Source organism: Diceros bicornis, chromosome 4, assembly GCF_020826845.1.
Source record: "Diceros bicornis minor isolate mBicDic1 chromosome 4, mDicBic1.mat.cur, whole genome shotgun sequence".
In the NCBI taxonomy this organism is placed as follows: Eukaryota; Metazoa; Chordata; class Mammalia; order Perissodactyla; family Rhinocerotidae; genus Diceros; species Diceros bicornis.
The window spans coordinates 59,081,418-59,105,041 of NC_080743.1; the positions used below are offsets into that span (position 1 = coordinate 59,081,418).

General features: G+C 58.0%; 3 protein-coding genes across 6 annotated transcripts; 1 reads left to right on the forward strand and 2 right to left on the reverse strand.

Moving 5' to 3' along the window:
* Positions 1–242: 242 nt before the first annotated feature.
* MUC1 (mucin 1, cell surface associated) lies at positions 243–4,998 on the reverse strand. Of its 3 annotated transcripts, none has more exons than XM_058539321.1 (7): positions 4,903–4,998; positions 2,601–4,411; positions 2,447–2,502; positions 2,166–2,302; positions 1,898–2,019; positions 1,571–1,814; positions 243–679 (listed from the first exon to the last, which is right to left on the reverse strand). In XM_058539321.1, exons 1-7 carry the CDS (start codon positions 4,961–4,963, stop codon positions 471–473), a joined length of 2,640 nt encoding a protein of 879 aa, XP_058395304.1. In that variant the 5' UTR covers positions 4,964–4,998; the 3' UTR covers positions 243–470. The 3 variants fall into 3 exon arrangements, with proteins under 3 accessions (XP_058395304.1, XP_058395305.1, XP_058395306.1); XM_058539322.1 differs by having other exon boundaries at positions 546–679; positions 1,665–1,814; XM_058539323.1 differs by lacking the exon at positions 2,166–2,302 and having other exon boundaries at positions 617–679; positions 1,665–1,814.
* A 2,443-nt stretch (positions 4,999–7,441) lies between these two features.
* Positions 7,442–18,324, reverse strand: THBS3 (thrombospondin 3). Of its 2 annotated transcripts, XM_058539318.1 has the most exons (23): positions 17,521–18,323; positions 16,276–16,482; positions 15,451–15,707; positions 15,243–15,345; positions 14,411–14,437; positions 14,115–14,197; positions 13,973–14,024; positions 13,698–13,846; positions 13,185–13,325; positions 12,867–12,944; positions 12,340–12,492; positions 12,013–12,123; positions 11,813–11,920; positions 11,346–11,505; positions 10,887–11,005; positions 10,696–10,748; positions 10,220–10,413; positions 9,852–10,030; positions 9,695–9,743; positions 9,338–9,534; positions 8,915–9,087; positions 7,841–7,980; positions 7,442–7,752 (listed from the first exon to the last, which is right to left on the reverse strand). In XM_058539318.1, the coding sequence occupies exons 1-23, from the start codon at positions 17,597–17,599 to the stop codon at positions 7,694–7,696; spliced, it is 2,871 nt and encodes a 956-aa protein (XP_058395301.1). In that variant the 5' UTR covers positions 17,600–18,323; the 3' UTR covers positions 7,442–7,693. The 2 variants fall into 2 exon arrangements, with proteins under 2 accessions (XP_058395301.1, XP_058395302.1); XM_058539319.1 differs by lacking the exon at positions 14,115–14,197 and having other exon boundaries at positions 13,980–14,024; positions 17,521–18,324.
* An 8-nt stretch (positions 18,325–18,332) lies between these two features.
* Positions 18,333–23,546, forward strand: MTX1 (metaxin 1). Its single transcript, XM_058536472.1, is given in 11 exon segments — positions 18,333–18,585; positions 18,588–18,656; positions 18,659–18,739; positions 18,742–19,043; positions 20,043–20,112; positions 20,245–20,324; positions 21,873–21,965; positions 22,130–22,312; positions 22,440–22,516; positions 22,956–23,110; positions 23,207–23,546. Coding segments are annotated over 11 exon segments (1,578 nt in total). The 3' UTR covers positions 23,422–23,546.
* Positions 23,547–23,624: the final 78 nt, after the last annotated feature.

Sequence of the window (23,624 nt, forward strand, 5' to 3'; positions counted from 1 at the left end):
CTGCCAGAGCCCGTCTGGGTTTCGTTTCCTCCTTCCTCCTGTGCAGCCAGCGATGGGGGAGAGGTGACTCTAGTTCTTCCGCCAGCCACTCCTGCGCCCCTGTGTCATCCCTCCACGCCTCCTGCTCCTCAAATGAACTCTGCTCCTTCTCGCCCTCTTTCCTCCCTGTCTCCTCCCCCAAAGGCCCCTTCCAGACCCCCTCACACACACATTCTGACTGCCCCTCCTATCTACGAGTCACAGATGAAGGATCAGAAGGTGGTGGTCAGGGCAGAGGAGGCCCACGTTTTATTCAGCCATGTTCAGGCTCCCACTCACATCTCGGGGCTTTCCCTGGAACAGTCTTCCTGGGAGCCACTGCCCCAGGTGTGTCTGCAGGGGCTCTGATGGGCTTCACCAGAGCTAAGATGAGTTAGGGGACTTGGTGGGACCTGGGAGGGAGGCTGTGTCAGCCCACCCGAACTTCTAGTTCACCAGCTCAAGGTCGGGGGGAACAGGCGGGTGGGGGGTGTGGAGGTGGGGGCGGGGCAGGGGGGTTGGTTCTGGTAGTGAAGAACCTGAGGGAGGCAACTGGCACTGGCTGGACAGACGCTTAGTAGGCAATGTGCCCCTACAAGTTGGCAGAAGTGGCTGCTGTGTTCGTGTAAGAGAGGCTGCTGCCACCGTTGCCTGCAGAAACCTAGGTGGGAAGAAACGGGATCCAGGGTGAGGGGCAGAAGCTTTCCTGGGAGAAGCTACCTCCCCAGGGCCCCTGGAAGGTACCCCAGGCTGTGGTAACAGGTCCAGGAGGCTGACTAGCTCTCAAAGGGTTAATTCGGAGAGAGCACCTGCTGGGCACCACCAGCAGCCAGGTGACTGTAAACAGGGGCCGCTCCTCCTCCCTCGGCTCCCCTTCACTCCCTCCCCTTAGCTCTAATCAGCCCCCTTGCCCTCCCCTCCTGCACCTTTCTCCCTCCATTCTCTGCTCCCCCAGCCCAAGGAGGTGCATGTGCATCCGCGTAAAACAGGGAGAAGGAAGTCCCCAGGCGCAGGAAAAACAGGGTCAGTTAAAGGAAACTCCTCCCTCCCCCACCTGGAGTGGCGTTCCAGCCCCAGGTGGCCCAAGTAATTATTGACTAGGTCCTAGAGAGAAAGAGCTGGAGAGGAAAGAGGGAGGAGGGGTCCTTGCTTCCTGGAGACTCCTAGAACCCCACCAGCACCCGGACTCACCTGGTTTGGTGGGACTTCTTCCTCCACATCAGAGACCCCCCTCCTGCCAGCCTGTCAATCTACCCTCCATTCTTAGAACTCTAGTGGGGGCACAGGTGCTCATTCCTTGTGAGTCCTGCGTGAGGGCTCCCCTGGGCACCGTGCCCCACCCATTTCACCGCTGGGCATCCCAGCGAGCCGCCATGGCGCCAGGTCAGCGGAGCAGGGACTGCTGTTTTGGAAATGCTGGTAGTAGGGACACTCCCTCTTGAGGTGCCTTTTCTTCTGTGGTCTGCTCCCCAGGTCTTTCCCCCAGAACTCCTCTGACCTCCACCCCCATTCTTGCCAGGCCCTCCACTGCTTACTTCATGCCACCTCTCACCTCTTCTAAGTTCTCTGGGCTTTCCAAGTACCGTTTCAGAACCCCTGCCCAGCCAAAGCCTCTGCCTCCTTCTGCCTGTGGGGCCCATCCTCACCTCCTCATAGGGGCTACGTCTGGTACTGCCAGGGGGCACATAGCGCCCATGGGTGTGGTAGGTGGGGTACTCGCTCATAGGATGGTAGGCGTCGCGGGTTGGAAAGATGTCCAGCTGCCCATAGTTCTTTCGGCGGCACTGACACACGGCCTGAGGAGACAGCAGTTTATGGGGGGCCGTGGAGTTCCTTCTAGGAGGGGAACTCTGGTCAAGGCTGGAGACTGAGCACTTACCAGGGCAATGAAATAGACGATGGCCAGGGCGACCAGAACACAGACCAGCACCAGCAGGGCGATACCCCAGCCAGGTACCCCAGACCCAGGCTGGGCAGAGGAAGGAAATGACCCAGCATTCACTAAAAGGAAAAGCAGTAGTCACGGCAGTCTCCCAGAGGAGGCGACCCTCCCCCTCCTAGCACCAAGGGGAAGAGCAGGAACCCAGATGCTGGAAAGAGGGGACCTGGCAGTGCGTTGCTGGCCTGCAGCTGGGAGATGGGCTCACCACTAACTCTTGAGATGGACAGGTTATATCCGGCTGCTTCTGCTGCTTGCTTCTCAGCAAACTGTGTCCTCACACTCTGGGCATCGGTGGTACCCTCTTGGAATGCCAGAATTGATTCTACCACCACAGATCCTGGGCTAGTTACAGGGAAATGGGCAATTCAGGCACGGGTCCCAGCTTCTGGGTCAGCACTTCCCCCCCAACCACCAATGCACCAGTCCCTCTCCACAGTCATGACAACATCCACCCACCCTCCACAGAGTCCACACCCGGGACTGTACCTGAACTGGATAGCAGAAAGGCCCACAAAATCCTCCTGTGTATAAATCTGCAAAAGCTAGAGTGAGAGGGAGAGGACTAAGGCTTGATGCAAGGGTTCGAGCAGCTCTGAAGTCTGCTTCAGGGGAGCATGGTGGAGGAAAGGCAGATACTTACCAATTCAGAAATGTTTCTCTGCAGCTCCCGGTAGTAGCTGGTGCTGGGATCTTCCAGGGAAGAGTTAAACTGGAGGTTCGAAATGTAAAAAGACAGGATGAAGAAGGAAATCCTAGGAGGAGAGGTCTTATGATTGGAGGATGTGGGAGGTACTATGCTATGGTTAGTGCTACTGGCAACAGTCCTGGTACTATAGCTTGCAGAGGTGGTGGGAGTATCAGAGTGGTGGCTGGGAACTGAGGGTGGAGTGCCCTTGCTGACTAGGGTTGTGGTAGCCTTGGCAGAGGTGCCCTTGTGTGTTGAAGCAGCAGCAGAACTTGAGGCAGGGGTGGTGGCTGGGGCCGAGGTGACATTGCGGACTGGAGTGGTGGTCGAGCCGGGGGCAGGGCTGGTGGTCAAGGATGAGGTGCCTTGGTGTGCTGGAGTGGTGGCCGAGCTTGAGGGAGGGCTGGTGGCTGGGGCCGAGGTGACACTGCGGACTGGAGTGGTGGCCGAGCTTGAAGCAGGGCTGGTGGCTGGGGCCGAGGTGACATTGCGAACTGGAGTGGTGGTCGAGCCGGGGGCAGGGCTGGTGGTCAAGGATGAGGTGCCTTGGTGTGCTGGAGTGGCGGCCGAGCTTGAGGCAGGGCTGGTGGCTGGGGCCGAGGTGACATTGCGGACTGGAGTGGTGGTCGAGCCTGGGGCAGGGCTGGTGGTCAAGGATGAGGTGCCTTGGTGTGCTGGAGTGGCGGCCGAGCTTGAGGCAGGGCTGGTGGCTGGGGCCGAGGTGACATTGCGGACTGGAGTGGTGGCCAAGCTTGAGGCAGGGCTGGTGGCTGGGGCCGAGGTGACATTGCGGACTGGGGTGGTGGTCGAGCCTGGGGCAGGGCTGGTGGTCAAGGATAAGGTGCCTTGGTGTGCTGGAGTGGCGGCCGAGCTTGAGGCAGGGCTGGTGGCTGGGGCCGAGGTGACATTGCGGACTGGAGTGGTGGTTGAACCTGGGGCAGGGCTGGTGGTCAAGGATGAGGTGCCTTGGTGTGCTGGAGTGGCGGCCGAGCTTGAGGCAGGGCTGGTGGCTGGGGCCGAGGCGACATTGCGGACTGGAGTGGTGGCCGAGCTTGAGGCAGGGCTGGTGGCTGGGGCCGAGGTGACATTGTGCACTGGAGTGGTGGTCGAGCCTGGGGCAGGGCTGGTGGTCAAGGATGAGGTGCCTTGGTGTGCTGGAGTGGCGGCCGAGCTTGAGGCAGGGCTGGTGGCTGGGGCCGAGGCGACATTGCGGACTGGAGTGGTGGCCGAGCTTGAGGCAGGGCTGGTGGCTGGGGCCGAGGTGACATTGTGCACTGGAGTGGTGGTCGAGCCTGGGGCAGGGCTGGTGGTCAAGGATGAGGTGCCTTGGTGTGCTGGAGTGGCGGCCGAGCTTGAGGCAGGGCTGGTGGCTGGGGCCGAGGTGACACTGTGGACTGGAGTGGTGGCCGAGCTTGAGGCAGGGCTGGTGACTGGGGCTGAGGTGACACTGTGGACTGGAGTGGCGGCCGAGCTTGAGGCAGGGCTGGTGGCTGGGGCCGAGGTGACACTGTGGACTGGAGTGGCGGCCGAGCTTGAGGCAGGGCTGGTGGCTGGGGCCGAGGTGACACTGTGGACTGGAGTGGTGGCTGAGCTTGAGGCAGGGCTGGTGGCTGGGGCCGAGGTGACATTGCGGACTGGAGTGGTGGTCGAACCTGGGGCAGGGCTGGTGGTCAAGGATGAGGTGCCTTGGTGTGCTGGAGTGGCGGCCGAGCTTGAGGCAGGGCTGGTGGCTGGGGTGGAGGTGACATGGGCGACTGCACTGGCAGCTGTAAGAAGTTGAGGTCACAAGGTTGGGTTGGGGGACAAATCAGAACAAGGAGAAAATACATCCTCTGGCATCTGGAGAAGTAATGCCAGGAGGATTTGTGGAGTGGACCCCTGGGTTGGCCCTCCTCCTCCTTCCCCACTGGCAGCCTCCCTCTCTCTTCCCACACCCCTCTGCTCCTGGCTTGTCCATTTCTCTATTCCTAAAGCTTTATCTCTCCTGACTCACCCCCCTCCTACCCTCACCCCCCACCCCCGACTTCTCTTCAGGCCATTCACACACACACACACCCCAGGGCACCCGCTCTCCTCAGCAAGGGGGCATCTCTCCTCAGCCTGTCCTTAGCTTCTCTCTTTTATTCTGGCACAGACTGAGCCACTCCTGCCTGCAACTTCTGCCTCTTGGGGTGCCATCTGCCAGGAAACAAAACCCACAGAAAGGCTGAGAAGACTCCATGAGCAGGGCAGCCCCCTCCCCACCTGTGCCCCTCACCTGTAAGCACTAGGAATAGCAGCCACCAGAGGAAGAAAGGGGCCTGGATGCCCGGTGTCATGGTGGTGGTGACGCGGGTGGGGAGGGGGCAGGACAGACTCAGGCAGGCGCTGCGTGTGAGGTGGAGCGAGCACAGGCGCCTGCTGCTTTATACCGGTCCCCCCCCTTGCCCGCCCTAGGCTCAGCCAGAGCAGGTGACAGGTGACAAAACCCCGCCCCTCCCCCTTTCCTTACCTTTTCTTACCTCTTCCTCCTCCTCCCCAACCACTCCTAGCCCCTCAGGTAGGGTCCATGGGCTCCAATCACTCAACGTTTGACAACCTGTTTGTTCTCCAACTGGCGTCCCCCTTTCACCAACCACTCCCTGGCTCCAGAAGCCTGTGTGTGTGTGTTTGGGGTGGGGGGCGCAGTCTGGGACCTGGGTCCCCATGGCTCTAGTTTTAGCCCCAGGGCTGCAGCCAAGGTGAGAAAAGGAACAGAGAAAGTGGGCTAGGTTAAGGCCGGGAAGCTCACCCTCAGGTCCCCCACTCCACCTCCCCATTCTCACTGGGTCCCTTGGAACCCCCCTCCTGGGGGCTGAGAAGACATGGGAAGGCTTGAGATTGAGTGGACTAGGTGCTGTTTTCGGACCCCCTCCCCCCCCTCACTTCCCGGAATAGCCCCACCCTTCTAACCGCTCCCTGTCCCGTTCCACCTGCAGTTCTACCTTGAAACACACAGTCCCCGCCCCTGCTGGACTTTCTAGCAGCCTGAGTTCCTTCCTTGGCTTCCTCCCGAGAAGGGGGCAGGGGAAGAAATTTCCACTTGAAGGACGAAACCTGGGCTTCAACGAACCCTAGCCTCCACCTTGTAGCGGCGGCCAGCCGGCGTGGCTGGCCGGGCTCTCCCGCCCTCTAGTGGTCACCAAGAGCCTCACCCGGCCTGCCCGAGAGGCTGAGGGGCTGCCCCGGCGAGGAAAAGCAGGTTGGGCGGCGCTGCCTAAGAGTGGGCAGAGAGAGGCTGGGGAGGGTAGGGCCCAGGCAAGGAGAGTCAGTGGCTTGGACAAAAAGGGGAGCAATGCACTGTACCACCGATGGAGTGGCTGGGAGCTTTAGGAGGGGACTCTTGGGTGTGTGGGGTCAGTGTCTGGAGGAAATGCGCTAAGTGGGTGGGGTCCTGAGGTACGTGGAAGGGGCACGGAGGTATGTGGGAGAGGACATCGGAATGTGGGAGGGGGAATGGGACAGGTTAGTTACGTTTTTAGGAGAGTAGGCGGCGCTACAGAATGGTATTTGGGGGCACAAAACTATCCTTTGGCGAGCAGAGTAGTGTTTGGGGCAGGTAGGCACATAGTTGGGGGGCAAAAGTGTATATGAGGGTGCGTAACTTAGGAAGACCGAAAGGTATTTTGAAGGGCAGAAATATATGGAACCAGGGAGCTATCTGGGGCCAGAGCGGCAAGTGGAGCTTAGGGTATCGGGCCCCATCCAGAGGTCCTGGGTTGAGGTCTAGGCCGACGGAAGTAGTTACATCCGCATTAGGAAAACAGTTCTTAGCCCCAACGAATAAAGAATGAAAAATGACTTTAAAAACACTTCAGTGCGACCGGATTGGAAGAAAGCCGGGTCAGGCAGCGAGGGACCACCGCTCCCCGGCTCGCGCTGCTCCGCCAGGTCGGCGCGGCTTTGTGCAGCGGGCACCCCGGGGGGCCGGGGCGGGGGCGTTCTACGTCAGCGCGTCCCGGTGCGCGGGCCGGAGAGGCCCCCCCACCTGCAGGCTAAAGAAAGCGCGAGTATCTAGGTGGGCGGCCCCACAACTTCAACCCGGAGTTGCCAGGCAACAGCCATTCAGTTCGGTTGCTGGGACACGCGTCACCATGGCGACAGCTCCGCGCCGCGGAGTCCGAGTATTTAAAGAGCAAGCGCGCGCTACGCCCCGGAGTCGGATAGCGGCCTTCCGGGATACTGCGGTCTCCCTTTCTCCCTTTCTCCCTTCCTCCCTCCCTCCCTCCCCATTACCATCCCCTTCACCCTCTTCCGGGCGCCAAGTCTCTCTGGCCTGCTAGGTGAACCCAACTCCCCAGTGCGCCCCCGGTTCTTGGGTTGGTCCGGCTTCCAGCGGTGGGGAGCGGGATCCCGGGCCCCGGGCGGGCGGGAGGGACGGGACGCGGTGCAGTGTTGTTCTTTCCCCCGCCAATATTGCACTCGTCCCGGCCTCCGGCCCCCCCGGCCCCCCGGCCTCCCCCTCACCCCAAGCGGGGCAGCCCCAGCCCTCCTGGCTCTCGATCCCGGCTGATCTAAGATAGACTGGAGTGTCGCCGCTGCCACCGTGAGTAAGTGGGGCTGGGAGGACTTTAGTCATCCTCCGACCAGCACCTTCACCTAACCCCATCCTTCACCTAACCCCCATCCAACACCTTCCTCACTGTGTCCCAGAGTCAGCCAAACTTCCTCTAGATCTCTAACTTCCATCCTACCAGCCCTCTCCCTTACCCACCTCAGGTTCCTTCCTGCTCCCCACTCTATCCCGGATAACCCCTAAAATAAGCAATTGCACTGGCTTAGAAAACAACTGGAATTTTATGGCAATGTGCTGTTATCTTTCCTGGGGTTAGTGCCTGAGAAATACCCCTTGAAAACTTCCCATCTCCTGAACAGTGGGGTCACCACCTCTCTGGGGCTGAACTCCTGGTGGGTGCCAGAGGAGGGTCTGTGTTTGGCTGAGGGGCTGTAGATTAGACCCCAGGGTCTCCAGGATGGACCCCAAGGCCAAAGGGTCTAAAACCAGGATTCTGAATCTGGTGACCACCTCTTCACACTCTTCCCTGGAGCAGCTGCCTCCGGAATGGCTCAAAGTCCTCAGGCACTGTGTCTGAGGAAGGAGAAATGATTAAGGTCGGAAGATGTGACTCTCCCAAGAGGGCATGAGAGGTCAGGCTGATCTCGGTCTAGAGCCTCACCGTTGCATCGATACTGGAGATTGGACCAAATGATGTTTTCTTGGGAGAAGCAGAATACACCAAGACGCCCCCCTCGCATGGATGTGTCAATGATCACCCCAGAATCTGCCACTAGCTGGGGACCCTCATAGAGCTTCACCCTGTCCAGGATAGGGATGTCCATTGGTGCTAGGGTGCCAGTGGGCACTGTGCCACCATGCCCGGGCCCTGCTCAACCCCAACCCCCCTTGAGCTCACCAGGCCTGAGAGAGAAGGGAGGGGGGAAAGGGAGGAAGGAAAGGGGACGGAAGGGGGGTGATTTTCTCAGGCCTGGGGCCCCTGGCTCTTTGTCCGGCCCCCTTTGCATCTCAAAGCACTAGCCGCATTCCGAGCGAGGATTGGGTTGCCATGACGATGAGCACAATGGACTGGGGGGTGAAGTCACCCGCTTCCCAGGCTCTAGTCCACCCCCCCTTATCCCCTGCCCTGGCGCCCCTGCAGCCCCAGGCACCTTAAAGGGGAACCAATCCATGTCCCTAGACTCTGGGCTCTTGGCCATTTCCCCTCCCTTCCCTGTCATCCCCACCAAGTAGGAAATGTGAAGTTGTGGACAAAGTGCTGAACTGAGAGGCCTCAGCTCTGCTACTAGGGTGTCAAGTCTGGGGCTCTGTTTGCTCTTCTGTAAGTGATGGTCCCTTCCAGGTCAGACACTGATGAGGCAAGTTCTGGGCTGTCCCAGTGAAGGGGCTGGATGTGATGTGCCTCTCCACAGACTGGCCTGGGGTTTGGAGGTTCCCAGAGGCGCCCTTGTTTTATAGAGGGGAAAATGGAGCTCAGAAAAAGGAAGGACTTGCCCGACATTGCCTATCAGTCCTCGGCAGCACCGGCACCAGAGACCAGGCTACCTGATTTAGGAGGAAAGTGGGGCCGAGGCAGCGGGTTTGTGGTGAGAGGGGAGATGGGGAGAAGTGGTCCCAGTCCAGGCCCATGGCACCAAGGCACTGAGTAGAGGGGAGGTCACTGGTGAGTCCCAGCTAAAGGTGAAGGACAGGCTGGGCCTGGGCTCCCTTGGGAGGGCTCAGCCCCGCCCCTCACCGAATGTAGCCAACTTGAGGCCGGTGCAGCAGCTGCCAGCGGTAGGAGGTCTTGTCACGCCAGCCCACATTTCGTGGGTCAGTCCACAGCAGTCGTACCTGATCAGGGGTGTGGCCAGTATGCCACAGGGCATTCCGGAGGTGCTCACCTGGGCCAGACACTGATGTCACTGCCTGGGGGGCATTGGCAAAGACAGTGGGTCAACCACAGGACCGGAGTGAAGGGAGACAACAGGTTGGTAAGTGCAGGTGGAAAAGGAAGTTAAGGTGGTCAGGAGAATATTCTGGAGCCCCAGGGAGCCAACCTCTAGGCCAGATATCTGGGTAAGAGGGTTCCCAATCAGGCAGTGGGGGAGGCCCTGGGGTTGCTGGGGGAGACTTTGGGAAAGGGCCCTGGATTGGGGAATCTGGGCAGCTGCGGGACCTTGAGCTGCAGCCCGGGCTGGGCCACAGCCCGGAAAGGTGTGGCCTGCCAGTAGGTCTGTTCCGTTTGCTTCCACATGACCACATAGAATCGGCCGCTGTCCTGATAGCTGAAGAGAAAGCCTGCGTAGTCATCATCAGTTACTGTGTTCACATGGAAGGTGCCTTCAAAGTCCACACCATTGAAGGCTGTATATCCTGGGGGTGGGAGAGTGGGTGGGATCAGGTCAGGGGCAGCAAAGCTACTGGTGGCTCATTGTGAGGTGGGAGTGGGAAGGGATGCCAGCTTGCCCCCGACCCTCTGCCCCGGTAGGATTCCTCTGTTCAGAAATTACTGAACTGGGTGTCCCGTACATACCAACTGCCAGGCCAGGGTCACTGTTCATGGTCTGAACAATTTCCATGCCCTGGTGGTGTGCAATAAAGAAAGAATCCTTGATCCAGGTGCGCTACCCCACCTCGGTCCCACCTGGGGTCTGGTCTGACAGCACCCGCCCAGCCCACTGCCCCAGTACCTGGTTGAGCACGACCCAATTTGGGTCAATCTGAGCATCACCCTCGGGATCCAGGACGACGGTCTGATAGGCCCGAAAATCCGTGAGGGTTACCTCCGCACTTTCAGGGCACACATCCAGGGGGTCGAGCACTGCGTCATTGTCAAAGTCATCCTCACACACATCACCAACGCCATTGCCTAGGCAGAGTGAGGCTAGGCACTCAGGAAGGCCCTGGCCACTGCCACTAGCCAACACTACCACCTCTTGGGCCTTGCATTCCTGACTTCTCTCCCCACTCTGCCCTTTCTCACTCCCCAGCAAGGCCTGCCACCTCTCCCTAAGCAAAGTTTACACCAGTCCAATCCTCTGTGGGACCGCAGCCTTACCATCTGAGTCCTTCTGATTGGGATTGGGTACCAGGCGACAGTTATCAGGGCCAGGAGGCACGTAATCTGGGACACCATCATTGTCATCGTCCCCATCACACTCATCTCCAAGTCCATCATTGTCTGAGTCCAGCTGGGAGCTGTTGGGCAGCTGTGGGCAGTTGTCCTTGGTGTCCTGATGTCCATCCCCATCGCTGCCCAGAACAGGCACCAAATAAAGGCTCTAAATGTACCACATCCTCCCCCTCTCTTCTGCTAGGAGTCTCTCTGGGGTATGCCCTCCATTCAACCAGACCCCTTACAGTCAGCCAGATGAAGTGAAGGTCCAGCAGTAGGAATGAGGGTAGACTAGAGGAATGACTTCCTGCTCAATAGCAGTGGAGAATTAAGACTAAACCATAGAGGGAATTGAGAATATACTGGAGGAAAGTAAAGGATCCCCTGTAAAACCTTCCATCTCTTGGCCAAGACCCTACCTGTCTTCATTGGTGTCACAGACATCCCCCACCAGGTCGCTGTCTGCATCTGTCTGAGAGAGAGGGGCCTGTTCTCACCATCTCCTCTTGATAACTCTGAAGAGGGTGACCTGACCACTTCCCATCCAAAGGGCTGGGGCTTCATCCACCAGTCCCCCCAACCCTTCCCTGCCCTCTCCATTCCCCTGTACCTGGGTAGGATTGCTCATTTCAGGGCAGCTGTCGCAGGCATCTCCCACCCCATCCTCATCCCTGTCTGTCTGTAGGGGATTGGGGACTTTAGGACAATTGTCCAATCCATTGGGGATGCCTAGAAGACATGGGAGTAGCACAAGGTTGTCACTACAACCCGTCACACTCACTCTTCTAGGTTGGTGAAAGCCCCGAGCTTTGTCTCCCATCCAGAGGACAGCGGGTCAGGAAATCTGCCTGTACCTTGTCTCACCCTCTTACCCATTCCCTGCCTAACCCTACACGCTACCTCACATTCCCAGTGACGTCTGCCGCAGTAATCTCGTCTCACCTAGGCTAACTTCTGTAAGCAGCCCCCCCCCCCCAAGTCTCAGACTTCCTAGTCTCCCTGCTTCATTCCCACCTATATCCAAATTCTTACAGGTCTCCCAGCCACCCCCTCAGCCCCAGGCCTGCACCATCCCCATCCACGTCGTTGTCACAGGCATCCCCTTCCCCATTGCCATCTGTGTCCTTCTGGTCATTGTTGGGCACGTTGGGGCAGTTGTCACAGGCGTCACCAAATGAATCTGTATCTGAGTTTTGCTGGTCCTTGTTGGGGAACAGCCGGCAGTTGTCCTGGGGTGGGAGGGAAAGAGTCAGGCCTTCCTCGAACCACTGGCTACCTAGCACCCACATTGTCCCCATACCCTTGTCTACAGTCACCTCCCCTGTGATGGTCCACCTGCTTGGTGCAGTCCCACCCACCCAACCTCCATGTAGTCCACCTCATCCTGGGCACCGGGCTTATGCCTCCCTAATTTGGAGTACTAGGGCCCTTCCTGGAGAGCTGCCCAGGGCAAAGAGAGGCAGGGTTATGTGACAAGGCAACAGAGACATGGAGGAGACCAGAGGAGCTGGAAGGGGCAGGACGTCTGGGAGCCACCTCAACATTCTTGATCCCGTCCCCATCAGCATCATCATCACACTGGTCCCCCACACCATCATTATCAGCATCTTCCTGCCCAGAGTTGGGTGTCAAAAGGCAATTGTCCTAAAGGTCAGGGGGAGGAGATGGATGGATGAGTTTTGGCCTGCCCCAGCCTGGGGCGCCCTAGGCCGCTCACTTGCCCACCTGCCCTGTACCTGTTTGCAGTGTTTGTTGTTATCCATGCAGGGCAGTGCCTGGTCCGGGTAGCCATCAATGTCTGTGTCAGGCCCACACACGTTCCCATTCCCGGCCCAGCCCACGTTACACTGGGGCAACATGAAGGGTAGGAGTTAGCAGTCTGGGCTGGCTCTCCACACCACACCCTTTTCCCTACTTCAGGCTCTATTCTCACCAACAAGTTCCTGAGCCCAGGCCCACTTCCCTCTCCCACGAGGGTCCCCATTCCAGCCCATAAACATGTTCACTAGCCCTACACTAGCCCATATTCTCCGTTTTCCTTCCAAGCCCCAGGCCTAGCTCACCGAGCAAGACACGGCACCATTGCGTTCAAAGAGACAGTGTGCATGGATGTGGCAGGGACTGTGGGCTGGGCTGCGGCAGGTCCGGGCTGGAAAGCAGCCCTGGCTCTGGTTGCCCAGGAAGCCCAGGCGACAGGGACCACACTTGAAAGAGCCCTAGGAGTAGGGAAGCAGTGTCTCAGGAAGGAGGGTCAGCCCGCTAGGTGCCCAGGACCAGCACTGTCCCCCCCGAGGGGTGTAGGATGGGCACTCACAGCTCTATGCCAAGTCTATCAGTTATCCCCTTTACGTTCTCCTGACAACCTTTCAAGGTAGACAATGGCCCCATTTTTCAAGTGAGAACACTAAGGCTGAGAAAAGGTAAATAACTTGCTAAGAGTCACAGCTAGTAAGAGGTAAAACCAGAATTCCAAACCAGGTCCATCTGGAGCACCTATAAAGTGTAGTGCCCTAGGGAAGGGCGAGGGGAAGCAGGAAACTTGAAGAGGGGGTTCCCACCACCGCAGACACACTTGGGGTATTCAGCTCACCACAGTATTCGTGCAGATGGAGTTTGGGTCACAGCCACCATTGTTTCCATCATTGCATTCATCGACATCGTTGCAGACCTGAAGGGGCAGACTTTGGGTAGAACCAGACCTATGGTAGGTCTCCTCAGATACAGGAGAGGGCACTGGTGTGGCCTTATCTGTGAACATTGACATGAAGCCCAGACCCAAACCAATGCAAAGCCAGCAGATGAGCCAGTAGTCTCATCCCATTTATCACAAAGACCCCAGGTCCAACCCAGAAAGCCCTGGCCCCTACAGGGCCAAGATCTCTTCTCCACACACTCTACCCAACCTGACCTGTTTGCTGGCCCGGGCATAGTCAATGCCCACACCAGACACCCGTGTGCCTTTGTAGCCTCGAGGACAGGCCTCACAGTGGAAGCCAGGCATGGTGTTGATGCAGCTGGAGCCCGGGAAACAAGGGTCAGCATGAGCACACTGGAGGCCAGATGAGAAGGAAGAGGTCAGGCCCCTGCCTGTGACCCTAGGACCACTGCTCCTGGTCTCCCCTGTTTGTGGCCCTCCCCAACCAACCTTGTGGTGCTCTGATCCCCAGCCCCAGCCTCCCTCTGGGTTCCCCCCTGGCTAGCTATCTCAAACTGTTTCTGTCACTCCCCCAGCTCTTTCCCTATGTGGCCCTTCAGTCTTCACCCCAGGCCTCTGTCCCTCCCTTCTCACACTTCTTTTCTGGTCTCCAGCCTCTCCTAAACCCTAGGTTCCACTGCTTCCGACCAACATTCACCCCACCTTCTTGGGCCTCTCCCAACTCCCTCCCCCCAGCCTTCTGTGCCCTTCCAGATTCTCCCCCACCTCATTGATGTCAGTGCAGTGGGTGCCATTGCCCTGCAGGCCGGGGGGGCAGGGCCCACAGCGGTAGCCAGGGTACTCGTACACTTCCATGCAGTCCACGCCGCGGAAGCAGGGGTTGGGGCTGCAGTGGGAACGCTGCTCATGGAAGCCTGGGGGGTGGGCACAGTCAGAGCCGCCCAGAAGTCACCATTTAAATCACCAGAAATGGAGGCTGAAGCCATGGGGTGGGGAGCACAGTGATGCCACCTGGAGCCCTCCCCTACTCTCCCACTCACCGCACACCTGACACTCCATGATGGTGTTTCGGATCAAGGACATTTCCTTCACCTGGGAGACAGAAGGATGGGGAGGAGTCAGCTCTTGGCATCTGCCACTGCACCCTGGAATCAGTGCCACCCTTTGCTGGCCCACTCAAACCTGGTCTCGGATGTCATCCCGCAGCTCCACCAGGATCTGGTTGAAGAGGGTGAGTTGGGTGACCAGCGCCTTGGTCTGCTCCCCTGTCAGGGCCCAGGGTGCAGAGAGGCTCAGAACTGGGGCACCAGCCCTCGTCCCTTTTTGGGTAATAAGCCAGCTCCTGCCACTGCTACCCACCTCCCCACCTTTAAACCCCATCCCATTCCTGGCTGAAGAGGACTTAGTTTCAGGCAGCTGCCAAAGCCTGGCCTCCTCCCCACTCTCATGCCCCTTCCCCCTCATCACGGCCTACTCACCTAGGATGGAGTGGAGTGCGTTGGTCACTAGAAGGAAGAACACAGAGAGTGGAGATGTGAAGAGGGGCCTGGCTGTTGAAGAGAAGGAAGGAAAAGAGGGACGGGACAAAGGGCTGGAGCCTTGACTAAAGATGGAGTGTTGGATGGTAGGAGGGCAAAGGTGACAGGTAAGCAGCACCAGCTCTTTCCACTGGGTGAGGGACCCTGTAAGGGAGTTGCCTCATAGTCAAAACCAAAATCCTCCTGCTTCCCAGGCCTGGTAGTGGCAGATGGGGTCCAAGTGAGAGGCGACCCAAAGCAGGGCCAGGGCCCCAGAACATTCCATTTCCTCCCTCCTAAGCTTCTACTGCAAGAGCTCTTTCTTTGAAATATCTGGGAGAAGTGGATGTTTTATTTAGGTAAGAGCCCCTGAACATCCCTGTCAGAGAGACCAGGCAGATGGGCAATGCTCAGAGAAACTGCTGGTAGGTGATAGCTGCCAATGGGAGCTAAAAAAGACTCAGGACCCTTATCTCAGTCAACCAAGACCAAGCAGTTAACTTCCTCACCCCCAGAGTTCTTCAGAGTTATATTCTTCCCTTGGATCGTTTTATTTTTCTGGGCACCCTGGTAGGCGGGATGACCTGAACAGGGAAATTTTTTGATCCACCTCCTGGGACAGCTGTATTATTTGGAGATTACAGAGTCAGAGGTGAAGGAGATTTGGGTTAACAGAGTCAGAAGTCCCAGGAATAGGTCAGCCAAAGGAATGGGTGTGAAGGGGGAGGAAGGCCAAGAGGATGAGAGCCACCAAATATCACAGGACCTGGGGTCCAGGATGTCTCTGTGTTACCTGCACTGTGGATGGACTCATCCCCCTGGAACGGACACTCACTCAGGGCTCCAACTCGGGCCATGGACCCTCCCAGAATCATTTTCATAGATTCCACAAAGCCCTGGAGGAATAGGAGCAGAGTGGGGTGGGAAGACCTACCAACTCCTCCTCCCACTGGTGTGAATGGTTTCCACAGAAACTCATAGGGTCTTCCCTTCCTGCTCACCTGCATCCTCAAATAAGCCTTCTGTCCAGTCCTGATCTCCAGCCCGTCGACCTCTGCTGGAGGAATGGGGGCCAGTGCTGGAAGGCCAGCATGCTGGTCGCCCAGTTTGCAGTCCACGTAGAGCTGCAGGGCAGGGCTGGGTCGGGATGGGCCTCGGAGTCGCAGGAGAGCTGTGTGTGTGCGCCCGTCGGCCAGGCCTGCTTGCTGTAGGTTCACTGCATGGACTTTGCCATCCTCCCGCTGGTACCGCACCAGCACTGCCCAGGAGGGGAGGTCAGTATGGGCACTGTCCCCCACCCCCTGTCTCCCAGTTGAGGCTTGGATCAACTCCGCTGGATACCACATCTCTGGAGCTATCATTCCTTATTCAACTATGTGTCTTTCAACACCTTGCACATAATAGGTACACAATAAATGTTTTCCAAATTCGTTTAAAGACTAGGACTTTCTTAGTCTTCAGTGGCATCAGATCACTCTGTCCCCTCCTAGGGTGGCAGCAGGTTCTGTACCCACTGAACAGTCCCAGAGTCTGAGGGACCTCTCTATACCACTGCTGGGGCACAGAGGCATGCCTCTTCTCCCCCTAGGCATCCCCAAGTAAAACACTCCTACAAATACCAGGCCTTATGCTATTGTTTGGGTACCAGGCCTCCTGAGGAACCTCCTATGCACCGGATACCAGGTGTCCCTAGTGCTTGGGCACAGCCTGATGGGTCCATGGTCCCCAGTGGAGCCCAAGAAGAATTAAGAGGGATCTGGGAGTGGGGATGAGGGAGAGTGCACAAGGGGGTCACCGCTGCAGGAAAGGAGACAACCTCCAGTCACCTTTGTTGATCTTGCCCACAACAGAGGCCTCCAGCCATCGTGTGTTGTCTTGGCGAGAGTAGAGGCCAAAGAGGACACCACCCTGCTTGGGGGGCAGGCGGAAGGTGGACAAGAGGTAGATGTCCCCAGCAGTGAGCAGGGCTGTCCGGATCTTCTCCGCCACAGCTACCATCTGCCGGGACTCGCCCACAGTCAACAGGTCAATCACTGGCCGGGCAGGGATTATCAAGGTCAGAGAAAGGGGTCAAATGCTAAGGCCTGTTCTCTTCCCTAAGCCCTCAGGGGCAGGGCATCGTTCATCACCCACCCACCCCCACCACCAACACCAGACAGTATTAGTCACCTTTTCAAAATTCAACTCTTGTTGCTATTAGAGGACCAGGCATTGTGCCTTCGCTTCCCTAAATATTGCCTATTGCCACTCTCTGGGAACCGGCAGGCCTGAGGCTCACTTGGAAATACAGAAACAGCACCCCGCAAACTTGAGATGCTCCCACCAGGTGGCGCAAAGGAGTCACTGTGCTGATCCCAGGCAGGAGTAGCACCTGGTGCCCAGAGCGCAGAAATGGGAAGGCAGTTTCTCTTTACACCGCTCGGTTTGGCTGATTCCACACCCTAGTGCCCCTCCTCCCATCCTGGGGGCTCAGCACACTCGCTCTGGATGGGAACAGCTGCCTACTGAAGGCTCCGACCCTCCCACTGTCTGGATCTCTCCCATGAGAATGCAGGACCCATCTCCTCTGCCTCCTGTGTCCTGGCCAATCTGTGGTTTCCCTTCCAGCCTGTAAAGAATCTGTGCCTGTGTCATCTGCTCCAACTACCTCTCCCACACCCACAGGCCCATCCCACCACCAGACCTCCAGGAGAGTCCAGACCTCTCCCTCCCCACCCCCGCCCCATCCTTGGGCAGCCAGGAACCCAGGAGTTGAAGAAGCCCATCTCCGAGCTGCTCTCCCAGACCCCAGGGTGCCTGTGGATGCTCCGACACCAACCCAGCCAGGCAGCTCTAGGATCCAGCTCCTGAGTCCTCTGCCCTGGCCTCATGCTGACCCTGGCCAGTTCCCACTCACCCACCACCCTCTAGTGTCAACTGCTTCCCACAGGGCCATAATTTCACCAACTCTTCCCTCCACCTTAATTTTAGGACTCTTCCCCTTTCCCCTTGCTCACATGTTCCCTGCTACTAGGCTGGGGGCAAATGGGGAGGAGGCAGAGAGGGGTCTAAGAGGATGGAGACAGGCTTACCCTGCAGGTCCTGACTGGCAGATGCAAAAGTGCAAAGGAGGAGAAGAGCCAGGGCCCCCCGAAGTTCCTGCGTCTCCATGCCGCTCAGCCGGCTCACTACCCCTGGCAGGCAGGCGGCTGGGAGGGGAAAAGGCTAGGCGGAGAGAACAGGAGAGGGGGGCGGAGGGAGTAGAAGGGGGAGTTGAAGGGGGGGGCCCGCAGGCGGGTGAGGGGGGCTGAAACAAAGAGCTGCCAATCACCCTAGAGGCATCCCCAGCTCCGGGAACCAGGGGCACTGGAGAAGAGTCCTGGAGGCCTCCCTGCCTCCTGCCTCTCCCTAATGGTTCTCTCTCCCAGGGGCCTCCTCTCTCCTGCCATCTCATTGTTGGAGGCCACTACCGAATGCTACTGTTTTCTGAAAGCCACAGCTGGTGAAGGCAGGAACCCCTGGCAAGGGCAGTGCCAAACAAGGGCATTATTCCACAGCTGGCATGAGAGGATGCCAAGGGAGTGGCCGAAACCAGCTTGCTATAGTGCCCAGGGGTTGTCCACATGGCATGAAGTTTGTTGCTCTGACAGAGCAAGTGCTCTTTATTAGGGTGGGGGTCCCCTGACGTGTGCCTGTGCCTCCATCTTCCCTCAGTCCTAGGAAAACTTGGAGTATGGAAGCGTCCGATGGGAACTGGAAGGAGAGTCTAAAACAGTTGTCAGTGAGGTCGGAGTGAAGAAATCAGGAAAGAAACTCCAAGGACAGGAGTAGATCAGGGGACAGGCCAGGGGCCGGGGGCCAGACTAGGAACACTGGGGGTACTGGTGGGCAGGCTGTGACCCGGATGAAGCGGAGGGGCGCCTCAGTTCCCGTTACCGAGGCAACAGCCAGCGAGCCCCCACCTCCCCTCCCCCACCTAGGCTCCAACCAGGCCTCGCTCCGGCCGCCGCCACCGCCCCTGTTATGTTTCCATGGCGACAGGCGGCGCGGGGCCCGCTCCAAACATAACGCGCTGTGGAAAACATGCGGCTCGGGGAACCCCCCCCCCGCCGTCCGCAGCCCCGGCTCGGGGCTGAGCCCTAAGGGGCGCTGGAGCAGCCAGGCCACGTGCAGATTTGCGAGAGCCCGCCTAGGCGCACAAGACCCCCTTCCCCTGGCCCTGCTTTGCCTTCGGGGTTCGGCGCTCCCCTCGGCCGAAGCGCCCAGACTTTCCCAGGCGCGCCTGGCCGAGAGCCCTCCCCCACTTCGGGAGCCGCTCTGAATCAGGCGGCGGCCGCCCTTCCCCGAAGCCCGCGGCTCCGCCCCGCGCCGTCCAGCCGCCTCTCCGGCGCGGCGAAGCCGCGCCCCCCCGAGGTCCTCCCCCGGCTCCCGGCCCCCGGCCCAGAGCGCCAAAGGGGCGGCGGCGGGAGGCGGGTCCACGCGGGGGAGGGCAGAAGTGCGGAGGGAGGTGCTTCCGGGACAAAGGGCGGGCAAGATGGCGGCGCCCATGGAGCTGTTCTGCTGGTTGGGGGGCTGGGGGCTGCCGTCAGTGGACCTGGACTGCCTGGCCGTGCTGGTGAGGGGTGGCGCCGGCTCCCTCTGCTGCGCCCTGGAGGACTGGGGAGGGGGCCCGAACTAGCTGACCATCCGAATTTTGCCAGGGCACCTCAGCACGGGCGCAGTGGGGAAAACTAAGGCCATCAAAGAGCGTGTCTGGCCGGTACGGGCTCAGTGTCCTATGCTGTAGCAGCCTAGGTTTTGTGTAGCAATGGAAGGAGGCCTGATCTGGGATTCAGGAGATGGGTTTTAGTCCTTGCACACCCATTTACCGGCTTTGTGACCTTGGAGCGATCCCTTCTCTCTGGGTGCTGTTTCTTTATCCGGAGGTGTACTAAGGCTGGATGATCTCAGGGTTCCCCGGCTTGGCATTCCTGCCTTCTTCACAGCCTTCCTTTTCTCCTCCTCCCTAAACAGCATTTACTGAGGTTATTGTTTATTGAACCAAAAAGCCCACAGCCGGGTTCTACAGAAAGAGCTTTGGAGTCAGACGGACTAGTTCACCCCGCTCATTCTTTCACTCCTTTATTTAATAAGCATGTATTAGGTCACTTCCAAATACCAAACATTGGCATGCAAGGATGGGTAAGAGTTGGGTAATGGGTAATCCTTCCCTGGATTTGTTTACCGAAAGGCAGAATAAAATGTTTAGGTGCTAAGATCTAAGTAGGAACAGGCCACAGAGACTGCCAAAGAAGAGCATGGTCAGTGCTTCCAAGAAAAGAGATAGACTGGTTAGGAAACACTTATGAGGGTAGGTGTCCACCAGGCAGATGGCAGGAGAGGAGACAGAAGGAAGGATTTTCGTGGCTGACTTGTAGTCACTGACATGTCCATAATCTCTCTGAGCCCTGTGTTGCCCATTGTAAAATGGGAAAGGTAATGTCTACCTCTTTTTTTGTGAGGCAAGCACTAAATATAGAGCATAGCACAAAAGGTATTCAATAAATGTTACTGCTCTTCTTGATTCACCTGTGGGGGCCATGTCCCTCTCTGCCTTCTGCTTCCTTCCCTGCAGACCTATGCCAGATTTACTGGTGCCCCACTCAAGGTGCACAAGATCACCAACCCCTGGCGGAGCCCTTCAGGTACCATGTGTCCCTGGGGGGTGAGGAAGGGAATGTACAAGGGGAGGAGCAGGAGACAGACAGGGATGTGGTACAAATATGTGTGGATCAGCAGCTAAGGGTCTGGTGGGCATACTTCTTTCTCAATGTCAGGAACTCTGCCTGCCCTTCGGACCAGTCATGGAGAGGTCATCTCGGTACCACACAAGATCATCACCCACCTTCGAAAAGAGGTAGGTGGCTTGGGTAGGGGGGCTGCCAGTGAGAGAAGTTCAGTCAATTCAGTCAGTGCAACACACATTTATTGAGCAGCAAGTATATGTCAAGCTAGACGCAGGTGACCCAGAGCTTCAAGGAGCACATAGTCTGATGGGAGAGACACACACAATGTTGCTGTGATGCAGTAAGCAGCAGGCCAGAGATTAAGCTGGGGTGCTGCAGGGGCATCAGGAGGCACAGTGCCTTCTGCCTGCTGGGCGGGGAGGGAGAGATGAATGAGCCGATGACACATGAAAGGGAAAGGAGAGTAGAAGGGAGTGGTTGGCTCAGATAAGGCCCTCAAAGGTGGGACCAGAAAGGGACTTCTAAGGGCCATTGCCCTTTTTTTCAGGGACCAGGTTGGGCTGGATATGGGGCTTAGGGTGGACAAGACTTAGAACCAGGGTGGGGAAGTTGAAAGAGTATTACAAAAGGAATAGGGAGGCCTAGGCTCTGCTCTTCATTCTGTCCTAGAATATCTGACCAACTCACTTAACCTCTCAGAGCCGTAAGCTCCTTATTTGTAAAACTAGGGAGCTTACCTAGGATGCTTTCCAAAGGTTCTTCTAGCTTTCAGTTTGGTCCCAAAAGGGAACACCTTGTCCGAGTGGGCCCTTCATCTTCATTTCTACTTTCCCAAAGGTGAAGGAGCTGGGAAATTAATGGAGGCTTGAGAGGCATGGAGAGAGGGGATCCAGGTAAAAGCCAAAATTCCTGGCAAGGACTGGGCCACTCCCCTGTTTCCTTACATATGAACACAGCTTTTTCAGTTTCCAGAGTTTTCTCCTAACAGCCACATTGAGAGGAAATTATTACCCTCATTCTGCAGGGGAGAAGTCGAGGCTGAGAGAGATTTAAGGATCATGCTCAAGAGGTTATTTGGGGACAAAGCTTACTCAGGATGTGGACGGGGGTGCTGAGGAGCAGACACCGGAGCCTAGGAAGGTGTGGCAGGCTGAGACCTGGGGGTGCGGTTGGAATTTGTGTGTGGTGGTGGCGCCTGGCCCATGGAATGAAATAGAAGAAATAACCAAGAGTTAGGCATTGAGAGAACAAGACAGGGGGCCCTGGGCATGGGTTCACTGGGCCCTGGGAGCATGAAGGTGGTGTCTTCTAGTTCCTGAGGCAGGGACTGAGGCCTGAACTGCATCCGAGCTCTACTCTGCTAGCTTTGTGGTGCCTGGATTGGGGAGGTTACTGTTAGAAAGTTGCCGTCAGCAGGCACGCTGCCAGCTTTCCGTGGAAACTCTGGGAGCTGCTCCTGGTTTGTGGCTGGGCCTTCCTTCCTCCCCCCAATGAGCTTGAGACCTTGACGGCCAGCAGGCTCCAAGACCCAGGCTTTCCGCCAACAGCAACAGGCTACTGGCTGGGCCCAGGCAAGTGGGCCTCAGCGGGAAACACTCCTTGCTCTACCTCTGCTACATTTAGAGGCCAGTGAGGGTGGTACCAGACAGGATGCCTCCCTCCTTGGGGAAGTGCCCCTGGAGTCCCCCAGCATCCACCCATGGACATTTCCTCCACAGAAGTATAATGCCGATTATGACCTGTCCGCCCGGCAAGGGGCAGACACCTTGGCCTTCATGTCTCTGCTGGAGGAGAAGCTGCTCCCCGTGCTGGTGAGTGTGCCCAGACCTCCCAGCATTCATGGCCAGCAGGGGAGGGGGTCAGGTATACTCCACCCCCACCAGGCTCGGAGCAGCATAGGGATCAGAAGCCCACCCTGCGTCAGGCAGGTGCACTGGCTCAGACCTGCCTCTTCTTTCCTGTGTACCCAATCTAGATACATACTTTTTGGGTAGACACCAAGAACTATGTGGAAGTGACCCGGAAGTGGTATGCAGAGGCTATGCCCTTTCCCCTCAACTTCTTCCTGCCTGGTCGCATGCAGCGGCAGTACATGGAGCGGCTGCAGCTGCTGTGTGGGGAGCACAGGCCTGAGAATGAGGAAGAGCTGGAGAAGGAGGTACCTCTGGGACAGGGGGCTGTTGTATGAGAGGAGCCCCAAGGATGATGGCCAGGAATGGGAATGCCTAGGAGAGGAGGCGGCACTGTTCCCGCAGCCGCAAGCCTACCTTGTGTCCTCCCTATAGCTGTACCAAGAGGCTCGGGAATGCCTGACCCTTCTCTCTCAGCGCCTGGGCTCTCAGAAATTCTTCTTTGGAGATGCGTGAGTCTGACTCCAGGGGAATAATAGGTGGCTTGGAAGAAGATACTGGTTCAGATGTAGCTGCAGGGGCTGGGGTGGGCTCAGGCTCTGGATAAGAAGTCCTTGGGACAGACACTGGGTCCAATGACAGTGGGGCTGTGTGTGGGACCAGACCCGCCTCAGTGGTTCAGGAGGGTGGGAGGGCTGCCAGGCACAGGGGGGGCCTGCAGGGCTGTGGGGCCCTCAATGTGCCCTTTGTGCAGCTCTGGGATAGAGTCCCATTCAAGGCCAGGCTGGCGCCACCTGGGGAGCCCTTCCCATACCAGGTCCAGAACTGTGTGTCCTCTCCTCCCCTGGTGGCTCCCTGCTGCCCATAGCCCACCTCCCAGGGCCAACTCTTCCTCCGATTCCATATCTACCCCCTCTGCGTCTCCATCCCACCCTTTTCTCTCTGCTCCAGCCCCGCCTCCCTAGATGCCTTTGTCTTTAGCTACTTGGCCCTGCTGCTGCAGGCAAAGCTGCCCAGTGGGAAGCTGCAGGCCCACCTGAGGGGGCTGCACAACCTCTGTGCCTACTGCACCCATATCCTCAGCCTCTACTTCCCCTGGGATGGAGGTAAGGGGTAGATGGATGGTGGGCGCCAGCCTTGGGGAGAGTGGGCAGGGATTCAGGAACTAGCCCCCCTGCCCACCTTCCTTCCTTGACCCTCAGCTGAGGTGCCACCACCACGCCAGACACCAGCGGGCCCAGAGACTGAGGAGGAGCCATACCGGCGCCGGAACCAGATCCTATCTGTGCTGGCGGGGCTGGCAGCCATGGTGGGCTATGCCTTGCTCAGTGGCATTGTCTCTATCCAGCGGGCAACGCCTGCTCGGGCCTCAGGCACACGGGCCCTGGGCATGGCTGAGGAGGATGAAGAGGAATGATTTGTCCTCATGCTCCCAGGACTGATTTTTCTACTGTTATGCATTCCAGAGACCCCTGTGTCTCCCCATTATTGGTACGGCTGGAAATGGGGTGCTACCCCCAGAATAAACCTGCTCACACTGACTAGGATCAGACATTTTCTCCTTTAAGGGGCTGCCATTTTTCCTAACTGGTGCCAAGGGGGCCATCAGGGTGCGTGAGC

Coding starts and splice junctions, on each gene's coding strand:
- MUC1 (XM_058539321.1), bottom strand. CDS start 4,963: ATGACACCGGGCATCCAGGCCCCTTTCTTCCTCTGGTGGCTGCTATTC. Junction 4,412..4,902: donor GCTATTCCTAGTGCTTACAG/GTGAGGGGCACA, acceptor AACTTCTTACAG/CTGCCAGTGCAGTCGCCCAT. Junction 2,503..2,600: donor AGAGAAACATTTCTGAATTG/GTAAGTATCTGC, acceptor CTCTCACTCTAG/CTTTTGCAGATTTATACACA.
- THBS3 (XM_058539318.1), bottom strand. CDS start 17,599: ATGGAGACGCAGGAACTTCGGGGGGCCCTGGCTCTTCTCCTCCTTTGC. Junction 11,506..11,812: donor ACGGGATCAAGAATGTTGAG/GTGGCTCCCAGA, acceptor CTCCCACCCCAG/GACAACTGCCGGCTGTTCCC. Junction 10,414..10,695: donor TGTGACACCAATGAAGACAG/GTAGGGTCTTGG, acceptor TGTTCTGGGCAG/CGATGGGGATGGACATCAGG.